General features: G+C 47.1%; 1 protein-coding gene across 15 annotated transcripts; it reads right to left on the bottom strand.

Moving 5' to 3' along the window:
- Positions 1-82: 82 nt before the first annotated feature.
- On the bottom strand, positions 83-22,552 carry FHIP1B (FHF complex subunit HOOK interacting protein 1B). 15 transcript variants are annotated; one of them, XM_078058459.1, is made up of 15 exons: positions 22,423-22,542; positions 18,765-18,943; positions 18,229-18,392; positions 17,762-17,887; positions 13,391-13,719; positions 12,620-13,258; positions 12,092-12,250; positions 11,836-11,922; positions 11,428-11,628; positions 7,547-7,626; positions 7,140-7,345; positions 5,961-6,740; positions 3,400-3,578; positions 3,080-3,242; positions 83-605 (listed from the first exon to the last, which is right to left on the bottom strand). In XM_078058459.1, exons 5-15 carry the CDS (start codon positions 13,526-13,528, stop codon positions 244-246), a joined length of 2,994 nt encoding a protein of 997 aa, XP_077914585.1. In that variant the 5' UTR covers positions 13,529-13,719; positions 17,762-17,887; positions 18,229-18,392; positions 18,765-18,943; positions 22,423-22,542; the 3' UTR covers positions 83-243. The 15 variants fall into 15 exon arrangements, with proteins under 15 accessions (XP_077914585.1, XP_077914587.1, XP_077914584.1 ...); XM_078058461.1 differs by having other exon boundaries at positions 18,229-18,339; XM_078058458.1 differs by lacking the exon at positions 17,762-17,887.
- Positions 22,553-23,412: the final 860 nt, after the last annotated feature.

The raw sequence follows: 23,412 nt of genomic DNA, 5'->3' as shown, positions 1-23,412 counted from the left end.
CCCCTGACCTCCCCATTTATGTACAACCTTCCTGGGACCACAGCCCCTTAAAAAAGGGTGGGAAAGAAGAATGAGCACAGAATAGAGATTTCCCTTTTATACATATTGCAACAAGTTCTCCATAAAACATTCATCGGAAATAAATTAAAAAGTCCTCTTGCCACTGCCTCCAAACATAAAAAGGAGCCTACACCCCGGCCCCAGCCCAGGCCATTTGAGGCCCTGATTGTCCATGGAAGAAAGTTAAGGATTGAGGGGCCCGAAGCCTGAGACAGGAGGGCCAGATCCCTCCTCTGAAGCATCCAACAGGAAAGGCGAGGTGACAGCATGGGCCTGGGAGATGGCAGCCAACTCCTTGAGAAACTCAGGGAAAATGACTGCACAGTAGACCGCATTCTTGACTCGCAGAGCCTCACCTTGGCGCTCAGGGGCCCCACCCCGAGGGGGCAGAACCGGAGTTGAAGCCCCAGGGGAGCCCCCACCTAGGCCAAGTCCTGCACCGTCTCTCCCAGGCTGAAGAACCAACTGTGCCGCCTGCTGGGCCCTGGTTGGACTGTGTGCGTGCCGCAGGAGCAGCTCCCCCAAGGACGGCCTCCGGCTCTTCACTGGGAATAAATGGGTATTGGGGATCGTGAAGGTGCTGGGGTCAGGCACACTCTCTCGGTCTGAGAGAGATGCCCCCCTCCCTGGGTTCAGGGACATCTCAACTAGGACTGGAGAACCAAAATGCTGCCTGCCTAGCCTTCTTCCCTTTATCCAGCCTCCCCACCCAGTCAACCATTACCCTCAGTCTTCTGTCAGTCAACACTTCAGCCACTTCATTCCCAGCCAAGACCCCTTCTCCACGCCCTCTCACCCTGAGGGACTCTTAATACTCCTCCCTTTTCAATCGCTATTCTACCATCTCTAAGCTATGTCTCCTCAGTCTGTAACACACCCTTACATTACGCTCCTGAACTGGAGCCAACCACTTCCAGCTTCCCTCTGCCTGTCTATAACACATGACCCACAACCTCTGCTCCTTCCACACCCACAGGGCCATATATGCAATCACAGTTCAGGGGCTTTACCACCTGTCTCATACTCTACTACCCTTCCAAAATCTGTTCTCCTGCGCCACCACTTCGCCTACCACCAGTCCCTCTCCTATATCCACCAAAGCCATCCCCCTACTTCACAGCAGCTTAGACAACTTCACATGGCCAGACAACTTCACCTCAGCTTAGACTCAAATGAACCATTTAAAATATTGCCCTCTCTCCTCTAATTTTTTTCCTAGATTACTGGTTCTGGATCTTTGCCCAATATGTAGGGCCTAGACTCTAGGGATTTAGTCTCTAGATCATGCTACAGTTCCCATTCTCTATCTCGAACATTGGCTACAGAAATATGCTACACAGATCTACTAAATATGGCATTCAAAACCCTTCACAACCAGGCTCACATGCCCCCTCCAACCCTTCTTCCAAACTCTTTACACCCTCCTCTGCTTTTGTACCCATACCTATCTGTTCTTCCTGAAACCTCCCAGGCTCTTTTTTATGCTTCTGTAGCCCTCTCTGCCTTAATTTTACTCTCCCCACTATTTTCATCCTTGGCCTAATCTCATTATCCCCACCCCTCTGAGAAACCTCCTCTGATTTGCCGTCCACTGACTTCCCATTTCACCACCTTTATCACACTGTATTGTAATGGCTTGTGTATAGGTCTTCTATCTCATACAGTAATCTGTGAGCTCAAGGGCTCAGACTCTTATTTACCTCCACAGTGAACACAGTACCAGAACCATGGAAGTAAGATACATTCACAGTGCTGTACCATGAGGAAATCATGCTAAGGAACATCAGCTGGGTTTTCGCAGCTGTATAATAACCATTCTGGTACTGTATTCCCAACCCACATTTCTCAAGATCCTCCATCTCACCCCTGCTCTCTTGCTCTTAGCATATTATTTTGCCTCCTACTTTGATTAGCAAATAAAGTACTTCAATTCCTGCCCTTCCCCTCTGCACCTCACAACTCCATGGATACATATCACTTCCTCCTTTGACCTATCCCTCATTTGCCTCAAAGGGGGGGAAAAAAAACCTTTCCCATCCAACGTTAATCCTGTCCTGGTACACTGGATCCCACTACATCCACCACATTTTGGGACCTTGCTTTCTCAGTTAATGACACTTCTCTAGTCACTCTCTAGACTGACTGTCAGCTCTTAGAAAGCAAAGGTCTCATCTTGTACCTACTCTCTGAGTCCTTGTTCCACTCCCTGAGTCCCCTGTACCAAAGACAATGGAGAGCAAATATGGCAAGTACTCAGACACTTGCTGATGGAAGATCTAGATTTAAAGCTGCATGGTCATACTTAACTTTTCCTTCGTCCTTGTACCCCACAACCATTCATCAAACTATGCCAATACTTTCTTCCCATTTCTATCTTATCCAATTCTTCCTTTCTGTTTCCACTATTCTAATTCAAGCCTTGCTGGTCACAGCTGCACTCTGTTTTCTCCTGGGTCCACATGAACTAACATGCTTATCTCTCCACTCTCATATCTAAGAACCTCCAATGGGTTCTCACTGCCTAAAAGATCACAACTTCTACCCAGCCCAACTTCTAATCTGAGCACCTAATGCTCTGGCCAAATCTTTCCAGGCTTACTATCAACTATTCCACCACCTTCTAAATCCCCTGCTCCAACTAAATAGTTCACGTGGTCCCTTGGACAAAAGAATAAAGCCACCCCACTCCTCTGCCTACCCAAGTCCTATCTCTCAAGGACCATGTCAAATACCACGTCCTTTCCCAAGCTGTAACAATACCTCAACCTAGAGACTACTCTGTCCCCTTGCCTATCCTCAACTCCTAGAAGTTTTTGCTGGTGCTGCTAATTTGGCTCTTGGTGGACATAACTGTACTTTACCCTCTGACTAGAGCCAGACTACAAACATCAAGACTCCATTTTCTGCAACTCTCAGTTCATGGCACAAGACTTCACCCTTAATAAGAGCTAATTAACCTGGACTAATTAGCTGTCTAGGGAAGGTAGGGAGAGGGGTGGAGTGGTGGGATAGGCCTCACCTAGGGGATCGGAGCGGCGGGGGGCAGGTCCTGCTGCAGGGCCCTCGGCCCAGTCCAACTTGCCACGGGCAATGAGGTACTTCTTGGCTTTGGATAGCAGTGCTGGGAAGTCCTCCTGGGAGGCCGCAAAGCTCTCAATTTTATTCTTCACAGAACCCAGCACCTATGAAGCACAACTTCATGACATTTCTGTGTAGCTCTAGACTGACAGTCCTTTCTAGTCCCACTGGGCCTGTTCCCAGCCCCCCCAGGGCCACTCCAGCTGCGGGCCTGGCCCACCACGGAGCCTGGACGCACCCATGCATGCATGCATCGCACACCTGCAGCAGGGACTTGACACTGGGCTGGAAGACCATGTTGGTGTTGAGCAGGAAAGAGCGGAGCAGGGGCTGGGGGTGACAGGCCAGCTGGGCCACCAGCCCCGTCAGCAGGAAGTTGACATAGACGGAGTTCTGCAGCATGTTCTCGAGTTTGGCAAAGAGCACAGCCATGAAGGGGCCTGGGAGGGGTGGGTACAAGGATACAAGGCCTAAACACAATGCACATCGTGCTCATTCTTCCCAAAACCAAGAGACCCCCCCCCAACCACTAGATGAAAATTACTTGTAGGTCAGTCTCTGGGTATGTTTAAATATCCTGTGATCACCTACTCTGGAGATGAAATGGCAGACACCAGATGGACCCACAGGAGTCCAGATGCCAGCTTTACACACACTTCAGATGAAGAGCCAGATCATAGGCTCTGGAGTCAGAAAGACCTGGTTTCAAATTCTAGGTTTATCTTTTACTAGTTAAGTTACTGGATGAATCAAAATTCTCCAAGCATAGTTTCCTACTTGGCAAAATGAAATATACCCACCTCACAGTATTACTAAAAGGATCAAAAAGATATTCTTATAAAGTAGTTAGCCCAAGATCTAGCAAATTATACGTATTCAGTAATAACTATAAGCTACATAACATCTCTCAGTTTTTTAAAAAGCTTCACCCAAGAGGCACAGAAGAAAAAGAACAAGCAAGAAAAGTGAATGGGACCAAAAGAAGAATCAGGTTACACACAAGACAGAGGATAACACTACACCTAGGTCAGAAGAAAGCAAGAATGAACTGTAGCAAAGACAAAGGTGACTACACAGGCCAACTTCAAGATAGGGGAGAAATCTCTGGAAGCCCAAAGAAGAAATCAGCTCTATTCAGGAACTAAGAACCAAGAAGGTAAAAGAGTTTAGTTCAGAGCCAGAGAAAATGGATTAAGCAAAGTGCTGGGAAGAGGAAAACAGAAGGGATTAGAATGATCTACTAGAACCATCACAGTCTGTCTGACCAGGGATCTGTGAGGAAAAGGGATTATACCTAAGAACTGCACTATGAACTAAGACAGGAGAAGAATGAAGGGAAAGAGGCAGCGAGTTCTGAAAAAGATCCTAGAACATTCTCCACTCCAGATGCACATGACTAGCCTTAGCTCCATACAACCCTAGTTTAACAGGGTCCCTAAGATACCCCATAACTTTGTCCTACTGTTTCTCTCATTTCCTGAGACTCTCTTCCAAGAGAAAATTCAAAAAGCTCAGATGAGTTTACAAAGAAGAAAAGGGACACTTCAACAATGTGGTAAAACCTGCATACCACCTTCTAGTGGTATTGAGCAGGAAGGAGCAAAGCCTAAACAAATGGAAAGCCATTTTCTGTAGTCTGCAAGAGGGAGCTGTCAGGACTCTAGAGCAGAAGCTTTGGTGTTGTACAAGAAGGATGGCAGAATATCCCAGGCCCAGTTAGGACATGGACTGATCAAGGCATGATAACTTGACTGCAAACAACCAGAAGATGGGTGGATACCTTGGTCAACTTATATCTGCCATGCACTCAAGAGATGATAATCCTAGTGAAAAGCTACCATGTGCTGAGTTCTCCCAATGCACCAGCATCACGGTAAGTTGTTTAAATGCATCAGTGATGTGAACAGACACTAATTCAAGGTATGTCTAGTCCAAAGCACTACACTGCTTCTTAGAAGTGGTTTTTTTGCCCCCTAGAGTAAGGAGAGTAAGGATAAGAACCAGGTAAGAGCAGGAATGGTAGAGCTGGCTCTCAAACAAAAACCGAAGAGGAGTTAGCCCAGCCACTCAGGTCAGGTCTAGCTCCAGGGTCTTTGGAAAGACCAAAAGAACTCAGCTCGGGAGCTCGGGACCACACTTTTGTCATTTGCCCTCAAAGAGGTATTTCACTGTATCTGCTTCAGTCCTTACTATTAACCGTAAGACTTGAAGAAAGTCTTACTGGGTAGTCATAGCAACCAACAAGATACAAGGACAGAGAACAGGAAAAACCTGAAATTGAGTCCTTCTCTGAGAAGACAGGGAGAAGAAAGGAGGCCAGGGCAGAGTATGGGAAAAACGCCAGAAGAGCTGATCCTGGGCAGAAAAGTTGACAGGAGACCCAACACCCAAGACAAACATGGGAACAGCATGGAACGGCATGGCTTACAGGTGCCTCACATACAGAATAGCATGTATGACTCCATATATATTGTTCAGATATATTGCTGTGATTCACCAGGAAACACCAAACACAGAACATCCTGATCACGATCCCAGGAAATGGCCAGACTAGGGAAGAGGAGGAACATGCACATAGGACAGACATACAAGGCTCAGACATAAATCAATACTCAAACCAGCACAAGCATGGAAGACGTATACACAAACACAGAGACAGAAGTACAACAGAATATGTATCTGGAATGGACCCAAGCAAAATGGATGAGGAGCTAGGCAAGTACACAGAAATGACATGGCCAAGAAGTCTCAGATATTAGCACAAACATGTCGAGTACATGCAAGGAGTACACAAAGGAGAAGGCCTAGGCTAAGTAGCTTACCAGTGAAGGGCTGGCTTGGCAGCTGGTTGAGAGTCCGCAAAGGGCTGCTGAGGAAGGGGCCAGGGGGCTCAGGGGGACAGGTGAAGCTCTCATAGGCCTCCTCCTCCTCAAGAGGTAGTGGAGGCTCTAGCAGGGGTTCTGAGCCAGCCCCCCCATTGCTCAATGCCACCTCGAGTTCCCGGAGCTCCTGCCCAAAGCCCTCTAGTCCTGCCATGCCCTCGGAGGTGCCCTCTGGCAGTTCCCCAGCTCCCTCCTGAGGCACCCGACGAACCTTCTTGGCCCCCTCAGGCCATGGTCCTGGCACCCCATTGAGCTGGGGAGGGGGCAGCAGGCCAGGGCCCTCCCCTGCACCCCCAGCAAGCCCCCCACTCCCCAGCTCTTCCTCCTCCCCTTCCCCCACATTGTCCCTGTCCTCCTCAGGCAGTAGGCTGCGTTTCTTAGTCCGGGAGCCAACAGGACTGGGCTCAGGAGGGGGCCGCTCGCCATCATAGGGGGCAGACCAGGTACGGCAGGCTCGGACACACCGGTCCACACCACGGCGTGCCTCACGCAGATACTCCAGGTAATTGTCTTCCAGCTCACCAGGCTCCTCCACAGGGCTGGGCCTTCGGCCAGGGCTGGAGGCTGGGGACGCAGCAAGCCCTGGTGAGCGAGGGGCTGGAACTGGGGATTCCGAGCCACCCAGACTCTGCTGTCGCAGGAAGAGGGCCAGTCGAGATGGTGTGGAGGGCCGGGGCACTGTCACCACAGAAGAGGAGTCAACACTTGGGCTTCCAGGGCCTATAGAGGGAAAAAACATAAGAGGGATCAAAGAGACAGAGGGCTAGGAGGAAGGATAAGACACCTACGGAGACTGATAGAGAAGGCAATGAAGCGACAAAGACATGCGACCTATTCAGGCAGCTGATTCTCCACCCTCCTAATTAAGCTTTTCAGCATCCACCACCCCCTCTCACTACCCCCAACACCAAAGAAACAATGGAAAATAGAAACAATACAGGACTGGAATGAAGAAGAGCAGCTTTACTCAGAAGCTATATTTCTTTGGTGGAGTTAAGGATCCACCCTGCAAGACCCTCATCGACCTCCCCAAAGATGGAATGCCACTCATGGCCACATCCTCCCTCCCCCCACCCTAGTCCCACCTTCTTGCTAGGCTCCCCAGAACCCAGGCCATACCCGTGGTGTCCTCCCTTCTCCCTGCCTCTCTGCTAGGCCCACCTCGTGCCCATGAGGCATGCTCTGGATGGGGTGGGCTAGGGGCACGATGCCGACAACAGCGTGGGATTAGGGAGAGAAACTTGTCTGCCGCCCGTCCATATAGGTCCACATCACGTACAGCTGGCTTCTGGCTCAGCATCACATGGTTACATGGGACAAGATACCTGGGAAAGACAGCAGAAAAGGACACAGGATAGATCAGGAAGGACAGGACCTGGGAGAACATCAAGCCAATGGAACTACATGACTAAGCCAGGCTCCAAGAGGAAACACATGAGCAACCCCAATACAACCCATCGCCCAGCAGTGCACAAGGCCTGGAGGGTTCAGGATCAGCCATCCCTCAGCCCTGCCCCCACAGGTACCTGAGAACCAGCTGCAGCAGGACATCCTCACAACTGAGGTTCAGTAGGGTCCTGAAGAGACTCAGAGAGACCATGCAGAGCTGGGGAGGTGGGGGAGGAGGGAGGGAGTCACCATAAGAGCTCTCTACCCTCCAGGATGTTTACCAAATGGGAACCCCCAGCCCCAGGCCCAACCAACCACTCCTGGAGTAACAATGTACACAGGGCCTGGCACATAATAATCATTCAATTATTAAATAAAGACTCATATGATCTTTATAGGCAAGACTTCACTGTTCACAGATAGGAATGAACCATGTGTCAGATTCTGTATTTCTACAGACTACACACGTCAGCAGACTCTCTGGCTATATACACTGGTCAGCAGAGTTTCCAGCAGTACTTAATGGAATGAGTACCCATAAAAAGAGACTCTAAGAAATACTGGGATTGAGTGAATGACTACTAGGAGACAACAGCAATATGATAACTGAGTGAATGCCTGTCAGCAGAGACCACAGCAGCACAGTAACTAAATGCCTACCAACAAGAAGCCAGAGGGAAACTGGAAGAATCCCAGCTGGGAAGTGGGCAGGGCTGTGAACAGGGAGTCTGAGTCACCTCTCCAACACTGTGTATCTCTGAAGGTAGAAGAAAGAGAAGCTCAAGTACAGCTGACAGGAAAAGGAAAAAATAGGTGGGTCCAGAATAGAGGAAACCATTTGTTTTAGAAAATAAGAAGGTGGTGGGGCGCCTGGGTGGCTCAGTTGGTTAAGCAACTGCCTTCAGCTCAGGTCATGATCCTGGAGTCCCTGGATTGAGTCCCGCATCGGGCTCCCTGCTCGGCAGGGAGTCTGCTTCGCCCTCTGACCCTATCCCCTCTCATGTGTTCTTTCTCTCTCATTCTCTCTCTCTCAAATAAATAAATAAAATCTTAAAAAAAAAAAAAAGAAAATAAGAAGGTGGTTCTTCTGTGGCTAGGCAAAGAGAGGGGAAGAGAAGAGACCCGTGTAAGCACTCCCTCACTCCTCTAAATCCCCACAGCACCTTCTCTCTACTTCCCTCATGGCAAGTATACCTGGAGCTCCCTGAAGACCAACTACTGAGTCTTAGGCCAGGGCACCACTGCACAGTCTAGGTGCTCATCAGTTACTAAACGATTGTGGGAGGATTAAAAGTCAACTGCAGTGGGAAAGAGATGAGATAGCAATTCACACTTTGGACAGCACAAACGTTCAGATTTACCCTAACTGACCATTTTAACTAGCAAGGAAAACATTCCTTGCTAGTTAAACACTCACTGAAAGTTGTGTGGTAGGTAGAAAAATGGCCCCCCGAAGATGTCCAGATCCTAATCTCCAGAACCTGTAAGTATTTTACCTTACATTACAAAAGGTACTTTGCAGATATGATTATGGTTATGGAATCGGGGATGGGGAGAGTAGCCTGGATTACCCAGATGGGCCCAATCAAATCACATGAGCCCTTAAAAACAGAGAACCTTTTCCAGCTGGGTCAGAAAGAAAAAGGAAAAGAAATCTGAAGCATGAGAGAAACTTGATCCACCATTGATGGCTTTGAGGATGGAAGAGGGCCACGAACCAAGGAATTTGGTTGGCCTCAGAATCTGGGAATGGTCCTCTGCTGGGGGCTGGCAAGAAAATGGGAATCTCAGTCCTATAACTGCAAGGAAACAAATTCTACCAACAACCCTACCTAGCAAGTAAACGGATCTACTACTAGAGCCTCCAGAAAGGAACACAGCCCCACCAAACATTTTGATTTTAGCCCGATGAGATCTGTGTCATATGTATGATGTACAGAATCACAAGATAATAAATTTGTGTTGTTTTAAGCCACTATGTTTGTGGTAATTTGTTATGACAGCAATAGGAAATTACAGGTATGCAGACAGACAAGCTAGCATGATTCACTTTAAGCCACAAAAGACAAGCTTAAAGAAATTCAAAGTCAGGGCAACAGAATCATGCCTAAAAAGGCCAAACAATGGAAAGAAAAGCAATTGCATGTTTAACACAGGCATCCTGAAATAAGAAGCAATCTGGTTCCTCCAAGAAGCAGGAACCAAGAAGGAATAGCCCAAGAACATGAAGGCCCCTGAGACCAGAGGACCAAATGCAAGACTAATAGAAACAAATGCTAAAGACTAAAGACAATGAGAGAGAATCAAAGAAGTGAGGACAAGATTAGGACAGAAGAAAGACAGATAGAGCCTGGCATAGCGGAAAAAAAAAAATCAACCTCAAGAAGGAAATCAATGGTCGCAAAACACGAACAAAACATTCCATCAGGCCAAACAGATATAAGACCATGGTTTAACTTTAGCATAGTGAGAAATAAACCTTTTTGGGTATCTTTGTAAGATTAAACCTTTGACACCTATTCCCTATTGGTTTTTACCAATAATACTTAATTAATCCAGGCATGTACCATAATTACTTTTTGGAATATTGTAAAGTTTCATATGCCCTGTGTATTACAATTCAAGAGAGCTAAGGCAGAGCCTAGAGTATGTTGTCGTTGTTGCCATTTTCAAATTCTGAAGTGTGCACCTGGTTCAGAAAAACTGGTCTCATCCAGTGTGGAATATCTCATCCATACCCTTAGTTATTCAGATACCCTTCAGATACCCTTAGTTATTCTATACCCTTCCGTCATTCATAGCTCTCCTGAAACCTCACCTACCATGAGGCTGACTACAGGTATCTCAAGGTGTCTCAATTATTTGAACAGTTTTCCATAATCTTTAGTAATCCAAGAACTTCTATTTTAAACACAAGGACCTAGGGAACTTCAATTATTTGTAATAAGGAGGAAACAAAAATGGTTCCAGAGCCAAATAAATGCCATAAAATCCATGACTAAACGAATGCTTTATTCCCCTAGACAGACTTTGGGTCTTCATTACTTGGAAACTACTTACTCCTATTGCCATATATATTTCTACTGGTTAAAATCCAAACTTCCCACCATGGTCTACAAGGCCATGCATGATCTGAATCTTACCTGCCTCTCAACTTTCATTTCATTTCCTTCTCCCCCTTGCTCACTACTCCTCCATTCATACTGGTCTTTCATGTCCTCAAATACATTCAGCTCACCCCCCATCTCATATCCTTTGCATGTTGCTCCCCCTGCCCAGACTCTTCTTCCACTTGTTCTTCAATAGGCAAACTCCCTCATGACCTTTAAGTCTTAGCTCAATGTCACCTCCTCAGAGAGGTTTCTGACCACCCTATTATTTTATAAGCACACTGTTTAGTTTTTTCATAATGACCACAATTTTTAATTATTTTATTAATGGGTTTGTATGTCTCTAAAGGAAGCTCCATGAAGTCAGCAACCATGTCTACCCTGTTTACCATTTATCCTTAGTATGAGAAAACAGTAAGGCATGTAGTGAACATTCAGTATAAATGTTCAGGAAAAGGGAATGTTTAAGTAGGTAGGTGGGCGGATGGGTGCCCCGAGTTATAGTTCAAATGCAGCAAATCCAAAGCAGAGAAAAGCTAAGCATACCAGTAGCAGCAGGATCACCTATCAAAGCAGACACAAAACCTGGAGAAGTGATCTCGAGTCACCCACAGCAGGCCACAAAACAATACACAGCTAAAGAGAACCTCAGGCCAATGCTACAAGTATAGCACAATGGCAAAACCTCTAGTCATGATGAGCAGCCAGCTATCCAGAAAAAGTAACTGTGTTCTAGATTCATATATTAAAAAGCAAGGGAGTAGACTAAAATCTGTACCCAAAATGGTCAAAAGTTTAATACTGGAAAGGAAATGCCACCTAACTTTGAAGTGATTGCTGGAGACAAAGGCCAAAGAAGGGCAGGCGCACCCTCCCAGAACAAAGGTCAGAGAGAGAAGATGGCTCACCCAGGTAAGCCAGGACAGAGGTAGGGGCCATACCCGGGAGTTGCTGCCAATACGGGCAACGAGGGTGTCAAGGATGGTGTGGGTGTCATGCCGGTGTAACAGCAGGAATCGCAGGAAGGTACGGAGCAAAGCAGGCTCTGAGATACTCCGTAGGAAAAGTTCCAGATAGGCGGTACTGGCGATCATCTCCTCCACAGAGGTCTGGACGAAGGGAAGGGAAAGTTTGGAGATTTAGGGCTCCCCTGCACCTATACTGAGTCATTTTCCCTGAGTTCTGAGGAGGAAGCAGGAGCAGACAGGGAAAAAGGGAGGAGTACCCAGCCCACTGCCTCCCACATTGGTCCTGGCATTCATGTCACCACCCCTCAGCCTAATACCCTAATCTGCCTTGCCACCCATAACTCTCACCTTGTGCAGGGCAGGGCCCATGACAGGCACCAGAAACCCATTATGGATATAATCAACTAGCTGCTTCTGCACCAAAGGGTGAGCCACCTGTAGGGGTGCAAGAGAGAGGGAGGAGGAATGTGAGGTGGCCACTGCCTGGAAGGGAGAATACCCTACCCCCAAGATGGCAGAATAGCAGAATTCCAGGAAATGTGCCCCCTCCCCCCATCTCCCCAGAATGACCAAAGACCAGACCTCCTGGGAACCCGAGTCCCACCTGAATGACTGCATTGCAGAATTCTAGGGAACTCATGAACAGCGCAAGGGCTGGCACGCCCAGCCAGTCCTCCCGTCGCAGGCAGTGCCAATCATCCCCTGGAACCTCAATCTTTCGGGGCAGTGAGGAGTACAGGGCACTCAGCCCTGTGGCCAGCACCTGGGGGCCATCCCCAAGGACAGGTTACCAAAAGCTCAGGCAATATAAAAAAAAGGGGAGCAGGGGAGTTATTAACCCAGAGTTTTGACAGGAGTGGAAAAAGAGCTATACCCAAAGCACATATTTAGTTACCGAATGTGCTGGGAACACTGGCCCTGGGAACACTGACCCATGAAGAGCCTTAGTACCTGTGCTATCCACCTAAGCCATGTTTCCTCCCCACCCCAACTCCAGGTACTGCTTTCAAACCTAGGGGGCTACTACCTAAAGGAGGACCCCATACATAGCCCCTCCACATCTTCTGGATAGCAAGGTGCTGTCCAATGTCTACACACCATACCCCACCCCCCCATCCCAGGAGGTGCTGACCGGGCAGAAGTAAGAGTGATCTGCAATGTAGCGGCCCACAGTGGGACTCCCAGCTGACAGAGCCATGAGCAGGAGTAGGGCGTCACGAGCCTGCTGGCCCAGTGTGCCCTCTCGATGGACGAAGGGAACAAGGCGAGAAAAGAGGAGAAGACGGGGGGCAGCTCCAGGCTCAGGAGGTGGCTGTAGGAAGAACTCGAGCAATGAAGGCTCCCGGGCCAGACACACACACAGCTGGCTGAGCAGTAGCACCAGGCCTTCATCTAGTGCTGGGCTACTGGGCACAGGGCGGCCACACGCATCCAGCAAGGTCAGCAGAGCCTCACGAACCGGTCCATGTCGCAACAGCGGCTGGCGAGCTTCACTCACTAGCATCTCAAACAGCTTCAGTTGCTCAGCTCGCCGTTCTTCAACCCCATCCCCAAGCTCATCCCACTGAAGCTGCCACACCAACACACGGGTTAGCAGGTCCTCACGCAGAGCAAACTCCAGCAAGGGCCCAGGGGCCGTGGGGGCTGAGGGGACGGCACGATCTTCTACCAGCAGTGTCAACATCTGGTAAGTGTGGTTGCGCACAGCACTGAGATCATCTGCACCCCCAGGAGCTGCCCGAGGACCTTGCCGCTCCAGGATTCGCACCGCCTAGAGGAACAGGACAGAAGATAGCAGGAATCTAAGATGATATGATGACTAAATGGGATGGTGAGAGAACACAGAAGGTTGGAAGGACTCAGGCAGCCAGTAGATCAGGCCATCTGGCATAGAATCTCCTACCTGGGACCAGTGATTCTTGAAGACCATGAGGCAGGTCTCAGGGTCAGCCATGACAGGGGTCTGCAGACTGGCCCCCTGAGGGACACGGTGCCCAGGGCCCCGGGAGGCCAGTCTGCTCAGCCAGTTCATCCTCTCCATGAGGCAGGCTGGGCAGGGCCAGCGGCCAGAGGGCCACACTCTGAGAGTCTGCCAGCTGGAGGCTTTCTCCACTTGTGTCTCTAGTCTGCTTCATCCGGTCTGCAGGAGCCAGTAGCTGGCCATGGAGCCAAAGAATACACCAGGCTGGAGAAGTGAGCCCACAGGTCACTGCCCAGGCCAGATCTGCAAATCTAATTCAAAGAGAGAGAGAAAGGAAGAGATCAACAGGAGTTTGCCTCTCTCCACTCCCCAACAGGAAGAACCCAGAGCCACCAATCCACTGAGAATTCCACGTACACATGCACACACATAGCATCTTAAATGTAATGTGTTTAAAACAGAACTCACTTCTACCACCCAACCTGTTACTCCTCCAGCCTTCTCCATCTCAAGAACTGATACCAACATTCACCTACATGCTCAGACCAAAAACTTGGGCATCATCCTTATTTCTTCTTTTCCTTAATTCCAATATCCAGTTCATCAGCAAACCCTATCACCTATACCCTCAAAGCATGTCTTACTATTGCAATAGCTTCCAATCTGGTCTCCATGCTTCCAGTCTTGCCTCCAACCCCCCTTCACAGTCTTGATCTGACTCCAACCACCTGGGAGTACTGAGGAAGAAATTTTTTTCTACCAATCACAGTCCCTCCCTAGAAGCCTACCCAGTAGGAAATAACCCAACAGACCCTTAACTAGCTGAATACACACATAAGAGGTGGAAATCTAGAGCAAACCAAAAGAGAAGAACAATTTTCATTCCCGCAAAGAACACAGGGACACATTCCCATACACACACATACACCCAACTCCTGCCAGATATATCCAACACTCACTCCTGGGGACATGACAGGACACCCTCACTAGAGAAAGGGGAAAACTACCAAAACAGCTGTTGGCCTAGACAATAACTCGCAGCTCCTTCTCCAACGCACCCCTCACCCCCTCAGCATTATTATCTCTCACAAGTACAAAAACTTCAGAGGAAAGGTGTGGTTCAGTTGTCCTTCCTCTTTAAGCTCAACAAAGGCTGAAGGAACCCAGAGACCTGGCACCAGCCCCACACTTTGCCCTCGGGTTATGTTAACACCATTCCCTTCCACCCAGATACTCTCTCTCACCATTACCAACTCACAGCTAAAGGAAGGTAGCAACTAGGCTTAAGGAAACCTATACAACAGGAGACAGTCTTACAATAAAGGGCAGGGCCAATCCTAAACAGCAGGCAGGGCTCACTCACTGATTAACTCAAGTACATCCATACTGATAAAGTACTGAGTACTCTGCTAAATAATCAATGGAAATACGAAGACAGATAAAAACAGTTGGATGGGGAGCATAAATAAAAACTCCAATGAATATTATAAACAGAGGTATTTACAAAAGAGTTACAAGGACATGAAAAAAAGCAACTAATTCTGCCTGAGAGATTATAACAGGATTCCAGAAAAGAGGTGATATCTGACTTAAGCCTTTAGCAATGAGATACTGGCCACAAAGAGAGCAGAGGGAAAGGCCTTCATATTAAAAACAGTATGTACAAAAATATGGCACTGTGAAAGAACATGACAAATCTGAAAATCAGTTCCAAGTTTGGGGTGGCCTAATCACAGAGTACTTAGAGAAAAAAGAAACATTATTGAGTTGAAGAGTAAATATGTGTGAAGGTTATAATTATCACTGAGTATCATGCTAAAAAGTTTAAGTTTTATCTATTGACACCCTGGAAACAAAGGAAGTTTTTAGACAAGGAAACGACAAGATCAAATTTGCTTTTAAAAAGATGTCAGATAGCAGTCTAAGGTGGAACAGAGAGAGGCAGATGACAGATAAAGTAAGGTGGTAAGAGCAAGATTAGAAAAGATAAATATGAGATTCACCTTTATCTTAGCATGTCCCAGGTGATAATGAAATTATTTACACCTGTAATATCCCTGCCGATAATAGCAAGCTCCTTCAAAAGGGACCATACCATTCATTCTTCTTTGCAATTACGGTGCCAACAGTGCCTGGCATTCAAAAATGCTTGTGGAACTGAATGCTAAATGAAAAATAATTATAGCTAACATATACTGAGCACTTACTACATGGCAGGCTCTACTCTAAGCACTATATGTAGTAGCTCACTTAAACCCCATTAAAACTCTAGATGTACTAGTATCTCCTTTTTACACATGAGAAAATCAAAACCTACAAAGGTCAAATATACTGTCAAAGTTAGCCAACTGGTAAGTAGCAAGACTGGGATGCAAATGCAGATCATCTGCATTCACTTAACTTGAACAAACAAGACCTGACAAATGGATGGAGAATAAGAGAAGACCCTAATATGAAGTAAAGAGATTCAGTAAAAGATAATGCCATTAATAGGTGAGGAACACATAACAAAGGTGTTTTAGAAAAGAGGATGAATAAGCTTTGTTAAGCTTTGAGACACGTTATGCTATGAGACACCTAGAGGATATCCATGATGTCTAGAAAGCAAATAGAAATATTACACTTGAGCTCAAGAGTGAAATCAAGACTACAGATACATATCCAGGAGTCAATAGCTTATAGGTGATAGATGAAGCTATGGAGATGGATGAAATCATCCAAAGACAACAGCAGACCTTGAAAGGAGCTGAGGGTGACATCCTGGGGAAAACCAGAAATTAGGAAAGCAAAGGAGGAGTGTCTTTGAGAACTGTGAAGCTAGCCAGAAATGGAAGGAAAAACCAAGAAATAATGATAATCTAGAAATCAAGGTAAGGAAGTTTCAAGAAAGTGGAGATTGCCATAATGTACGGTCTACAAAGAGACTAAGCAGAATGAAGATTAAAAATGATCAGTCAGTTTTAGCAATCAAGTTTTAGATAAACTTAGGAAAGTAATTAGTTAAAGAATGACTAAGAGCCAAAAAAGTGTAACATGCAATACAGGAAAGTCAGTGACATAGGAAAGGATGAAAATAGGGCAATAGCTTAAAGAAGCTAGGAGGGGTGGGAGGTAAGGAGTCAAAAGAAAGAGTTTTTATCCTTTGGTTTTGTTTTATTTTAGGATGGAGAGCCTCAAGTATGTCTGTCAAGTGAGGAAAAGTAGTATGAAGAAAGTAACAGGTTGTGGATAAATAAGATGGGGATAACTGACAGAAAAATCAGATAGATATAGGACTAATCTGAGAAAAAGAGGTATAACACTTTCTCTGAGGAAGGAGGAAAATAGTAATAAAGGATGGGTGCCAGTTCAGGTAAATCTGAAATCTGAAACAGGGACGCTAATATCTACTACCACCCTCCACCCACCTAACCTTCCCTCACTCACTCACCCAAAAGAGTGGGGGTGGCGAAGAAGAGGAGTGAGAAGGTGGTAGAGCCACAGAACGGATGCTCGGTCTTTCCACACATGGTTTCCTATAAACCATCAAATAGTCATACACTCTAGTAGCTACCAGCAGCAGGGTTGTACTGGAAAAGGTACTTATCTGTCTGCCCAAGTCCTTAAGCATGGGCTGGGGAAAGCAAAGCCAACAGTTGAGAATACTGGTAAGAAAGGTCCCCTTTTAGTAGCATTCTCACTGCTAGTAGCCCTGGGAGACTGCATCTCCCCTTGCTGGTTTCCTTAAACTCTACCCATGCCTTTGTAAATATAATCCCTTTATTAAATTCTTCCCAAACCAAATGTGTGCGACCTGCCCCCTGCAAGGACCCTAACTGGTACAAGAGCATTACTGGTTAGAGAATGCTTTCTCAATCATATCTCATTTGAGGACTGAAAATAAATAGAGGACCTAAGGTCAAGTAAGAGTAACACAAAGTAGTAGGTAAAACAGGAGCTCCAGTCTGAATCTCAGTCCACCATTTTCCAGCTGTGCAACTTTAAATAAATCACTTCACACATGGGAGCCTCAGTTTCCTTATCTATAAATTCCTGATGAAGTACTGTTACTGTTTTAAAAAATAAAATAACCTATGTAGCACACCAGGCATATAAAGCAGGTGCTCTGTAAATAACATTTTCCTTTCTCCCTTCCCTCTCCCGATCCTATCTGACCAAGGTATTCTCACCTCTGACTGAGAGGAGATCTAACCTGCTCTCACATGTCCATCCCTACCACCCCACACTCATACTCTGATAAGTTGAAGAAGAGCCAAGCATCCAGTCTCAGCAAAGTAAAGCCTTAACATGTCCAAAACTAAACTGCCTTCTGCTCCTAGAACTCAATTCCAAAGATTAACAACCAACTCCTACCTTGCAATATAACTGGGGTGCCCACTTCTGCTTCACTGCTTGACCAACAAAGGGCACTGCTCACAGACCCAAGGGGGATAGGCTCCAGGACCTTTCTTCATCCCCCCATCTCCAACTCTCAAAGACCTCAAAGAGAAGAGCCACACTGAAATCAGTGTCTCAGAACACAAAAGCTAACACTTAACCTGGGCCCCCTTCACATAATGCAAAAACACAAAAGAAGACCATAGCTTGGTGTTCCTGTCACCTACTTAGGACTCTCATTCCCTGCTAACTGTGCAAAGTTCAAAACGAGACAAAGAGAATGGAATCACCACCCTATTACTGTGCCCTTTCCTCTCATTGCAAAGTCTAGAAAAAAGAGTAGACCCCTCTTCCCAAATTTACTTTCAGGCTCAGCCACAGGGGAAAAGGGGGAAGAAAGAGCTGATCTTTAGACCCACAAACAGCCAAGGTCAGTCACTCACCTTACAGCACAAAATACAGCCTTACAGGCACTTTCAGCAAGGGTATCCACCAACCTCAGAATAGCAGGCACAGGGCAGGAAGTGGCTCAGCCTTCCTTATGAACCTTTGCCCTGGGAGAGGCAAGAGAGGGAGGGAGCTGAGAGCAGGGATACACCTGCAACACCTACAGCAGACAGGGAGAGACCAAAATGATCTTTCAAGAACAGGTCAGTAAAGTCCTGAGGTTTCTCTCCCATTGTACAATGGTTCTTCCTAGGCAAGATGACTGATTACCGACATAAGAGGCATGAATGAGCCATTACCTTAAATACTCAAGTAGAAAGATCTGATTAAAACCTCATAGGAGTACGAAAGGGCGGGGGAGGGGAGGGGAACCTCACAGGAGCCTACTAACCTAGAGCTCAGCTTACACATATCCTCCCTGCTTGTCCATCCATCAGCCTACATATATAAGACAAATGGGCTATCAATGTGTGGTCCCAACTCACTCCCTCCCCTCTCCTCAAGAACCTCTGCTTCTTGCAGGGAATCTCACCTGACTCCAGCACAGCCTTTACACAATGTGAACCTCAATCACGGTGACTCCCCTTTACAGCAGTGAATCTCCACGTCACACATGGCTCTTTCTCCACCCCTCTTGGGTGATGATGACAAAGAAGATGTCAAAAAGAGGAGGAGAGAATGAACTAGATCCTAAAGAACAAGGAAAGTTCACTGGGCAGAGAAGAAAAAATATTCTTAGTAAGGGAAACAGCTATTACAAAGATCTCAAGGCTCAAAAAAGTAACATGTTCGTTAGGGAACTGTGAACAATTTATTCAAGCTAGAACACAAAGTAGGGAGTGGCAGGAGATGAGGCTGGAGAGGTGAGTTGAGGCCAAATGATGCCATATTAAGGAATTTGGATGCTGTCCTACAGAACACAAAGAGCCAAAAGTTTTTAAGCAAAGGAGCTCCATGATTACATTTGTATTTTTAGAAAGACCATTCTAGGGACAGACTAGAAAAGAGCAAGTCTGAAGGCAGGAGACTGTTGCGGGGTGGGGGGGTATCCAGATGAGAGAGGAGGAGAAGTAAACTAAGGCTTTAACAGTTAAGATGTAGCCATGGAGATGAAGAGGAAAATAATTTAGAGGGAAACATATTAAGATTTTGGTGAGTGATTAAATACAGGGGGTGAAGGAGCAGAAAGAATGAAGAGGACACTGAAGTCCTTGCCTGGACTGAGATAGGGCATGTGATACAACAGCACACTCTCAGAGCAAAGACACTGAGTGCTGTTTTGGATGTATAAATCTGTAATACCTGTGCAGATATATGGTAGACCATGGAATATATATGACACAGGGAGAGACTATATCCCCATGATATGCTTTTGTATTTCACTCTCTCTCTCTAAATTGAAATCATCTTCTCATGTATCTACCTCTCCCAACCTGACTGAGAATTCCTTGAGACCTCAGAGGACCATGTCTTATTTATCTTGTTATCTCATAAAATGTAAGCTTCATAAGGACAGACTACATACTGAAAAAGTATGTGCTGAATGAATAAATGAATTAATATATGAATGAATGAACTTGCTCCCCCAGCACTTAGCAGAGTGCCTGGTGTGTAGCAGATGTGGAATAAACAGTTACATACAGCACTCCAAACATGCTTCTATCTCTACATCACTACCCTCATTTATGTTACTTCTTCTGAGATCTACCACTGGGCTGTATGTCTAAGTCAAAATCCATTTTACTTCCTGCACTACTATTTCAACAGAGTTCAATATAGCTTACCAAACCCAGTGCTTTCTCCAGAACACCCAAGAATTTGGACAGTCCCTAACAATGCTCTGACGACTTGACTCATCCTACCACTATCACAGTGTGATCCAGGTATTAAGTATACCTGTTCCCATGTCATTGCCACAATATTAAACAGAACCCTCATCTCTATGTCACCCTCAAAGTCTCTTTAACTCTTTTGGAACCACATTAATATTACAAATCATAAAAACTGCTTTTTGCCAGTATAATGTCCTCCGAGTCATCACAACTCTTCCCATACCTAAGGTGCCATTTAGTCCACATGGCTCTCACTCTCTGCTACAAACCTTCTTTCCCCAAGTCACCCACTCTCAGGAAACCAAAGTTTGGGTTCAGCTTTGCCACTTTATCACTATGTGACCTCTGGTTTATGAACTTGATTCATCATCTATACTGCACAAAGTATGTAAACCCAGTGAAATGTGAGATTGAATGAATGCTGTTCAAATGTCAGAAGTTATCTAGAATTAGTCTAAACACAGGCTTTCTCAACCATAATAACAACAGCCACGCTTCATCACTCTAAATTTCTCCATTTCAGGAACTAGTAAAAATAATTTCTAAAAAAATTTAAAAATAGGCTTGTTACTTATTTTGGCAAATAAGACCATTTCTTTAAAACCCACCATCTACTGTCACCATTATTTCATCAGTCAGAAAGCACTTTAACATTAAAAGAATAATCTCAGAATGAACTTATCTTTATGAAAAACTCATATTTCATATGTTATCTTTCTCTCCTTCCTCCTTGGATGGATGAAATCTTTATCATGAACTGGCACTATCCTTGGCCCAGTGTTTAGGAATCACTGCTCCAAACCCTGCTATGATACATGTTGGTTCTACAGGGTTCTGCCCATCAGGGTAGGTGGTCAAGGGTTCCACTAGCATGAAAATGTTTGGCCTCCAGAGAGAAGCAATGAAAACATACCATGGGTCCGAACAGTTGATCCTGAGGCTGAGCCTCTAGAACAGAATGGCAACTTGGGCTTGGGCTGCCCCTAATTCTCAAGAGAACAGTCTGGATAGGAAAGGCCTAAATCTCCCTGAGGTTGGGGAAGGTATCTGGGCTCTGTGGTCGACTGTCATAGAGAGGAAAATTTAGTGGTGGGAAAGTGAAGTGTCCATTATAACTGAGTGCCAACCCAACTGTCTAGAACTTTTAAAATGTTCGTGTGAGTGTGGGTTGGCAGGGAGAAAGGGACCTGCAAAATACTAATAAAGTAAACCCAAAAATGTGTCATGGACGAGAGGAATGAGTTGCAAAGGGACAGGAGAAAACTTCTGGGGGCAGTAGAAATGTTCAGTATCTTGAAAGTGGTGATGGTTTCACAGACGTAAACATATGGCGAAACTTATGCACATTTTAAATATGAGCAGTTTATTGTATATAAATTTACCTCAATAAAGTGGAATTTTTTTTAACTGTAAGAAACTGAGAGCAAAGCCATTCTGTTTGAGAGCCTAAATATAGTGTTGTATGTAACAACCCATGTGACTCTCATGAAAGTAGAATTAGCTACTGAAAATGGTTAGGCCAATTTAGATGACAACCATAAGAGCCCCACAGCTAAGCACAGGTGAGGAGCAGCATCGGAGTAAGGCTGCCCAGAAGCAGTGGAGAGAAAACAAACATAGGCTGTCGCAGGCAAAAGAAAAAAGAAAAAAAAAACCTCCATGAGAGGGACCATCTCCAAGTTTGGAGTCCCAAAGAGGAACTTGAGAAACCGGCAGTTTCAGTGATTACTCTGGTTGAAAACTAAGCCTCAAAAATAATTTTCATTATCATAATTATTACTGCCCATGACGCCTTCATTTTTCTGTCCTCCAAAAGCCAAGTGCACATTTCCACCCAAGCTGTCCTACTCGGTCTGAAACTAGGCAGGACACTGGGCAGGACAGTCCATCGAAGTAGGCTCCAGAACCAACCTCAACCGCATCCGAACCTCACAATCCTCGTTCCTTCCCTCATGCCCTAGCCTCAACTCCCTCACCCATTCCCCACCAGCCCGCACGCTCCCGCCTTTGCCCTTTACTCTCCCCTCCCCGCAGAGGCCCCACTCTGGCCCCAGGGTTGCCCTCACCCCTGCCCACAGGTGCTTCAAACCCCTCACTAAACCGTGTTCACAAGTCCCTTTCCCTTGGCCCCTCGAAAAGCATCCCTAGCCCCTCTTCTTGCCCAGCTCCGCACTTGCCCGCTCACCCTTAGGCTCTTAAGCTGCTCCCCTACCTTAGACACTCACACCCGGCCCCTTACCACATGCCAGCCCCTCACCCTGTCCCCTCATAACCAGTACAGTCACCAAATCCGGTGCCGTCATTCCCCAGTCCCTCAGCCCCTCACGGGCCTCTCCGGGCCCTGCGGCCCATACTTGCCGTTCACTCACAGAACCCCGATCCTGACCAGGCCCGATCGCCGCAGCCCCGCTAGGTGAGTTCAGGCCGCCGCCATCGCTCCTCAGGCGCACCAGCCGCGCCCCGCCCCGCGCCACACGCAACCCGCGCCCCCGCGCACCCCACGTAACCGCCCAGCGACGCACCGCTGGGCAGTGGCGTGCCAGCTCATTGGCTGGACCCGGCCAGAGCCGGAGCGCCGATGCTTGTTTCCTGGCAACGGCCGAGCGCCGGGGCGGGGTCGCCGACGGCGTTCCGAGCGAGGAGTACCGCCTCTTCCCTGGGTCCCGCCCCTTCGTGCTGTAAACCCCGCCCCTCCGAAGGACTCCAGCGTGTCATAGGGAAAGACTTCTGGGGAGGCGGAGGCCCATAGGGCGGGGGCGGAGCCTGAGGAGGAAAGGTCGAACCAGAGGGCAGAAGGCGGGACCTAAGGAGGGACGCGACTTTAGGAGGCATGGAAAGGCCAGGAGTGGGGCTTAGGAGAGAACAGAGGCTGGAAGACTAGCGTGGGGGGCGGGGCCAATGGTCCTGGGCGGTGCTTAGGGTGGAAGAGTGGGCTGGACGGGGCGGAGCTAGCACGAAAGGTAGGTCTGAGGGGAGGAGTCAGTAGGTACGGGGGGCCTGTGGAAAAGCTGAGCCCACGAGAGGGCTGACTGCAGACGAGGTCGATTTTGCCCCATCTGCGCGCACAGCTTGGACTGTACCCGGCCGATGACCGCCCCTTCCTAGCTTCCCCAACACCAGCTACCCCGTGGTCCGCCTTGGAGACCGTCTTGTTCATTAACTCAAGGAACACGGAGTAAGCACCTCCACACCAGGCAGGATTCCAGCCAGATCAATTAGAACCCATATCTGCCCTGCAAGACCTCAGTCCTTAAGGGAAAGAAGGGCAAAAGGGGCTTAGGGAAACCTTCAGGAGTAAATGATGTCTGAGCAGAGAAACAAGCAAGAGTATGGTAAACTAAGAGAAAT

Source organism: Halichoerus grypus, chromosome 11 (assembly GCF_964656455.1).
Source record: "Halichoerus grypus chromosome 11, mHalGry1.hap1.1, whole genome shotgun sequence".
NCBI classification, from domain to species: domain Eukaryota; kingdom Metazoa; phylum Chordata; class Mammalia; order Carnivora; family Phocidae; genus Halichoerus; species Halichoerus grypus.
This window is presented reverse-complemented; position numbering and strand designations above follow the sequence as displayed.

Coding starts and splice junctions, on each gene's coding strand:
- FHIP1B (XM_036095904.2), bottom strand. CDS start 13,528: ATGGAGAGGATGAACTGGCTGAGCAGACTGGCCTCCCGGGGCCCTGGG. Junction 3,579..5,960: donor GCCAAGCCAGCCCTTCACTG/GTAAGCTACTTA, acceptor CACCCCTCCCAG/GCCCCTTCATGGCTGTGCTC. Junction 3,243..3,399: donor GTGTCAAGTCCCTGCTGCAG/GTGTGCGATGCA, acceptor TGTGCTTCATAG/GTGCTGGGTTCTGTGAAGAA.